Genomic DNA, 5,755 nt, shown 5'->3' with positions numbered 1-5,755 from the left:
GCCCCACCTGAGGCGGCGTGTACCTGACTCTGTCACTGCACTCTGCGGCACCACACTGGCCTTCTGGCTGCTCCCAAAACACAGACGTGCTCCCCGCCCAGTGCGTTTGTGCTGCAGGTCTCCCCGCCTGGAGAGAACTTGCCCCTGACACACACATGGGTAAACACTCACCACTTTCTCATCTTTCCTCGAGTCACCTTCCCAGTGAGGCCCATGCTGACCCTGGGACCTAAAATAGCTGCCTTTGTAACAGCCACTTTTGCTGAATGGATAGAGTGCCACCCTCAGACTGAAGGTCACAGGTTGTATTCCGGTCAAGGGCATGTACCTCGGTGCAGGCTTCATGGGACCCCCGTGCTGGAAGCAACAAATAGATGGGTCTCTCTTACCTGGATGTTTCTTTCTGTCTCTGTCTCTCCCCTCTCCCTCCACTCTCCTTAAAAGTCACTGGAAAAATATCCTGGGTGAGAACCAACAAACAAAAAAGCCATCTTCCCTCCCCCCCACACACGCACAGTGGATCCCTTCCCCACAGCACTCACCATTCTAGCACAGAGGTCTTACTTGCTGTGGGGAAAGGATGCAGCTTGTCTCTGTGCAATAGAACATACGCTCTGTGAGGCCAGCAGCCTGGCCTGCTCTCAGCTCCCTGAGGTGGAGCCGCCTCACTTCCTGTGCCTCACAGACCTTGTGGGTTTTTCATGGAAGGTGAGGCTTTCCACCAACAAGTAGATTGTGACACAGGTGACAGTGAGCATTTTTCACAATGAAGCACATGTTAACTAAGGTGTGCACGTTATTGTTTAGACATGAAACTATTGGACACTGAGTAGATGCCAGTACAGTGTAAGCATAACGTTTATGCACAGGAGAAGCCAAAGCATCTGAGCCTCGGTTTATGTCGATGTTGGAATTACTGTGGGGTCAGGACCTGGACTGAAGAACCTCCAAGGTCCCTGTGCGTTCTAGAGGGAACCACAGTTGTCACACCGACACAAAGTCCTGGCTGAGGGGTGACCATCAGAGAACCCGTCCCTGTTCCACACACAGTGTCCTCATGGCTGTGGCCCCAGCACAGCTGTCCTGGGGCGGCTGCAGCTCAGGGTGCCCCCGGGGCCATCACTGCACCTGCACTGCCCACAGCGCTGCTCCCCTAAACCTCCAGCAGCCTCCCTCCTCACATCCGGGTCCTGCTGGGGTCAGCACTAGAGGGAAGGACGGGAGAGAGGGCTGTGGGCAGAGGACAGTCCCAGCAGGAACTGATCTCAGAGGAGGAATCCTGCTCCTGCTAAATCCTCGGAGAGTTCAGGGAAAGACGGAAGATCAGGACCAGAAGGAGGCAAGAGCAGGAGGAGCCTGAACACCCATCTCCACATGGAGGTCTCCTGTGTGCAGGGGCCCTGGGCCTGTGGGACTATGACAGGCAGAATGACTCCTGTTGCTATAAGACAGGGACACCCAGAGAAAGAGAACAAAACTCACACACAAACACAGTAACAAGCATAACATCCACCAAAGCAAAGAAATAACAAACACCCAGGAGATGAGAGCCAAGGGCGGGACCCAGGCCTGAGCCCAGGCTGACCTGCCCAGGAAGGCCTTGTGTCCAGGGTCCTGGAGATGCGTTGCATTAGGACACCTGACAAGGCCTTGGGGGATGTGAGTCCCTGTGACCACAGGTCCTGGTGGGACAGGGTTCCAATGAGGGACAAGGTCAGAGGAGCAGAGAGGGGACCCGGCAAAGGAGTGACCACATCAAAGCCCACGATGCACTGAGCACTGACCAGGCACAGGCCCCAACCACACTCTGTCCTAACAGCCCCTCCCGTCCCACCTGGAACAACCACAGATACACAAGGTCCTGGAAATCTCTTGATGCTTCAATTTATTTCCGCTCAGAATTTAGGTTCTTCCCCTTTAATTAACCCACAACCCTGAAGGCAACAAGTAAACAAACAAGGTCACAGCCAGAGTCTCATTTCAATATGGAGCAGGAAGTTGCAGCTCAGAGCACTGGGCAGTAAAGGCAGGGATGGGAAGGGCACAGCCCGCCTCTGCTGACAGGAAAGTGTGGGGAGCAGGGCGGGGCCAGCCCCCCAAGAGAGGTTCTTGAGTCAGGAAGTGGGAGCGTGAACATCTTCCATCACTCAGTCCCCACAAGGCAGCTGCCTCACGCTGTGGAGGACAAGCATCCTGAACACATTCAGGTCAGTGGCTGTAACTGGTGACATTCTCAAAGCCCACTTCATGCTCACAGTGTCCCACAGACTCCCCACCACCTAGTCCTCCCCTCTGCCCACCCCTCCCCATGTCAGGGACTCACCTTTAGAAGCCGAGAGAGACACATCAGAGCCCTGGGCGCTGTCACTGCCTGGGGGGGACACAACAGGATGGGGTCAGAGCCCCAGGACAGGAGACTAAGGAGGAACTATGGGGAGGTGGAGGTCTCTCCTATGGCTCCCTAATGCACTGAAACAGGGACTCAGGGGTCCCCCCTCCATACTCACTGGCAGCCTGAGCATAGCTTGCTTCTTTCCCACCTGCGGGAAGAAAACATCCCATGAGAGACCAGTGAGGATGCAGGGCCATGAGGTCCTAAAGGAAGCCCTAGTTCTGGGCCCCAGAGAAGTTTCCAGATCCCTGTGTATAGACCCAGGACAGGATCAGGGAAACTGAGGGAAGTGCATGTGTGGGGACTGGACCCACAGCCCTCCTGGAGGTCTGTGCTCAGCAGGGACCTGCCCTCTGACCTGGGGCTGCTGGGAATGGGTCCCCACCACCAGCGTCATCAGGTGATAAGTGGGTCCCTCATTTTCCCACGGGCCTCACTACAGAGTAAGTGTGAGCAGAGAGCCCCACACTGGCCATCACACGGGTGGGGATGGTGCTTCCCATGAATGAGGCCGGACACACATCTACTTGGGCTTGAACCCCCAGTGGGACAGACACTCAGACCCCACCCCTGCCCACCTGAGCGCCTCCTCCCCCACATCACAGCTCCAGCCACGGCTCCCAGCAGAACCAGGCCCCCAGCGATGCCCATGATGATTAAGATGAAGGTCTGAGGAGGCGACTCTGGGAGGAGAAGGGAAGGGAGGGTGAGGGCCCTGACTCTAGGCCTCAGCCCCGACCCCACTGAGGTCCCCTAGGGCCCCTGCTGCCCTGAGAAGAGGCTCTGTGCCCACGGCCCCTCCTCACCCCATCTCAGGGTCAGGGGCTCGGGCAGCCCCTCGTGCTGTACATGGCACGTGTATCTCTGCTCCTGTCCAGGGGGCACCCCCACGGCTGCCCACTTCTGGAAGCTCCCATCCCCCGCAGGCCTGGTCTCCACCAGCTCCATGTCCTGGGTTTGGTCCTCCCCGTCACGCTGCCAGGTCAGGGTGATGTCCGCAGGGTAGAAGCCCAACGCCCAGCACCTCAGGGTGACCTCATGCTCAGAGACCGGGTGGTGGGTCACGTGAGCCTTTGGAGGGTCTGATGGGAGAAGAGAAAATGCAGAAACTTTGCATCCACCATGGGACCCTCCAGCAGCGCCCATATGACCATCCTTAGAGTGGACAGCCACCTGGGTAGGGGAGGGAGCACACATTCCACACACCTGCCTGGACAGAGGCACCTGGTAGGACCTCCTAGTCTTTAGAAAATTCTAGAGAGACAAAGCCAGGCCAGGAGGCAGGTCTCTGAGGGGATAAAAGAGGTTTGTTTTCCTGACCTGGGTGGAAGATCGTGTCTCAGAAAAGCTGGGGTCAGGCCTCAGACACAGTGGCTGTGGGCAGCGCACAAGGCCTGAGAGAGAAGGTCCCTGTGGGTCCCAGAGCCGCTGCAGGGCCCATGGGAACCTCTGATGGGCTATTTCAGGGGCGTCTCTGTGCACCCCAAGACAGCCTGCACCCCTAACTGTCCCTGAGAGGAGGGGGGTTCCTCTAAGTACCTGACCCCAAGGAGTGGTGTCTGACACTGACCCCCTGTCCTGTCTCCCTGTAGGAGCCCCAGCCCGGTGAGATGGGGCGTCCCCAGGGCCCTGGTACCTGCGCGCTGCAGGGTCTCCTTCCCTTTGTCCAGATGAATGGGGAGCCATGGCATGCAGGTTCCCTCCAGGTAGCTCCTGTAATGCTCTGCCACACCGTCCGCCTCCCACTTGCGCTTGGTGATCTGAGCCACCATGTCGGCCGTGGTCCAGGAGGTCAGGTCCTCGTTCAGGGCGATGTAGTCGGCGCCGTCGTAGGCGTATTGATAGTACCCGCGGAGGAGGCGCCCATCAGGTCCCATGTCGCAGCCATACATGTACTGGTAGGTGTGAGACCCTGACCCCGCCCCGCGGTCAGCCCCGCCCCGCGGTCAGCCCCCACCCCGCGGTCAGGCCCCGCCTCGCCCCCCACCCCCCGCGGCCTCTTCCGGCTGGGGGGCTGGGCGGGTCCTGCCGCCTCGGGGTGACGCTCGGACCCGGACTCTCGGGGCGACCCCAGCCCGTCCGTGGGGAGGGGGGTCGTGACGGGCCCGGCGCGCGGCTCACCGTCCTCGCTCTGGTTGTAGTAGCCGCGCAGGATCTCCAGGCTCCTTCGGAAAGTCTGTGCGGCTCCCTTGAAGATCCGCGTGCTCCGGTCCCAATGCCCCGGCCTCTCCTGCTCCACCCACGGCTGCTGCATCCACGGCGCCCGCGGCTCCGCCCTCGGATCCCGGGCGTCGCTGTCGAACCGCACGAACTGCGAGTCGTCCACGTAGCCGACGGCGAGGAAGCGGGGCTCCCCGCGGCCGGGCCGGGACACCGCGGTGTAGAAATACCTCATGGAGTGGGAGCCTGGGGGGCGGACGGAGGGCAGGGCCGGGGCTGGACACGCGCCTTCCCGGCCCGGTCCCCTCGCTCCTCCCCGCACCGCCGCCCCCTCCGACCCCGCACTCACCGGCCCAGCTGGGGGTCAGGACCAGCGCCCCCGGGAGCAGCAGGAGGAGGGAGGGGGGGCCCAGGACCCGCATCCTTGGCGTCCGGGAGACCGTCTGAGCCTGGGCGCTTCTGCGGAGGAGTTATAACCGGGAGCCCCGGGGACGCTGATTGGATGCTCTGGAAACCGTTCAGCCAATGAGAGTGAGAAGTGAGGCCGCGTCACGAGTCTCCAGGAAGGAGGCGCAGATACAGGGCGCTGGGGAGTCCCCACGAGGGAGCTGCCCCCCAGACTCTGTCCTCTGCGGAGCCCTGAGCGCAGGCCTGGGCCCTGGGACTCGGTCCTGCCCCTCCTCCTGCGCGGGGCGCCCGTCACACTGTCCCCGAGGCCTGGCCCAGGCTCCGACCGAGGAAACAGGGGAGACCCCAGGCTGGGCCCGCCCGCCACCTCTTCTGGCCCCGCAATCCCTCCCTTGGAACTCACGCCCCGCCCCGCCCCGCGCACCCTTCCCCTGGGAAGCTCCCCGCAGGGAACGCGGTGCGGGCGCGGGAGCCCGTCCTGCGAGTGGAGGCGGCGGGCAGGGCGTCCTCTCTAATCTCCGCGGAGCGCTGCCCGAACAGGGAAAAGAGAGAGAGTCAGAGACCAGACTCCCGGGGCCTAAGGACCACAGCGGGGGCACAGCCTGGGAAAGCGAACACCCGCGAGCTCCTCCGTAAAAGACGGGGTGCGGGCCCCTGGGAACGGAATGTGTGTGAGCAGCGCTGCAGCCGACTCACAGCGCCCCTCATCCCGGATCCGCACGGGCACATTGATGTGGGACTAACGCCGCGTACAGCGGTCTTCACTGTGCACCCTGAGTGTCTGAGCCCCCCCCT

The 5,755-nt window shown here is 61.4% G+C and overlaps 1 protein-coding gene across 3 annotated transcripts; it reads right to left on the bottom strand.

Annotated features, from left to right (window-relative positions):
• Positions 1 to 1,861: 1,861 nt before the first annotated feature.
• Positions 1,862 to 4,982, bottom strand: LOC102440606 (HLA class I histocompatibility antigen, B-54 alpha chain-like). 3 transcript variants are annotated; one of them, XM_006109486.3, is made up of 8 exons: positions 4,902 to 4,982; positions 4,514 to 4,798; positions 4,029 to 4,304; positions 3,199 to 3,474; positions 2,971 to 3,075; positions 2,508 to 2,540; positions 2,324 to 2,371; positions 1,862 to 2,175 (listed from the first exon to the last, which is right to left on the bottom strand). In XM_006109486.3, exons 1-8 carry the CDS (start codon positions 4,972 to 4,974, stop codon positions 2,171 to 2,173), a joined length of 1,101 nt encoding a protein of 366 aa, XP_006109548.2. In that variant the 5' UTR covers positions 4,975 to 4,982; the 3' UTR covers positions 1,862 to 2,170. The 3 variants fall into 3 exon arrangements, with proteins under 3 accessions (XP_006109548.2, XP_023605239.1, XP_014306737.1); XM_023749471.1 differs by lacking the exon at positions 2,324 to 2,371; XM_014451251.2 differs by lacking the exon at positions 2,508 to 2,540.
• Positions 4,983 to 5,755: the final 773 nt, after the last annotated feature.

This window comes from Myotis lucifugus, unplaced genomic scaffold, assembly GCF_000147115.1.
Source record: "Myotis lucifugus unplaced genomic scaffold, Myoluc2.0 scaffold_10444, whole genome shotgun sequence".
Classification (NCBI taxonomy): Eukaryota; Metazoa; Chordata; class Mammalia; order Chiroptera; family Vespertilionidae; genus Myotis; species Myotis lucifugus.
The sequence above is the reverse complement of the archived record's forward strand: the minus strand, read 5'-3'. Positions and strand labels throughout refer to the sequence as shown.

What these genes read in the sequence shown, in the direction of transcription:
- LOC102440606 (XM_006109486.3), bottom strand. Translation starts at nt 4,974, where the DNA reads ATGCGGGTCCTGGGCCCCCCCTCCCTCCTCCTGCTGCTCCCGGGGGCG. An exon ending in GGAGACCCTGCAGCGCGCAG is followed by an intron (nt 3,475 to 4,028) that starts GTACCAGGGCCC and finishes TTCTCCCATCAG; the next exon opens with ACCCTCCAAAGGCTCACGTG. An exon ending in GTGGGGGAGGAGGCGCTCAG is followed by an intron (nt 2,541 to 2,970) that starts GTGGGCAGGGGT and finishes TTCTTCCCGCAG; the next exon opens with GTGGGAAAGAAGCAAGCTAT.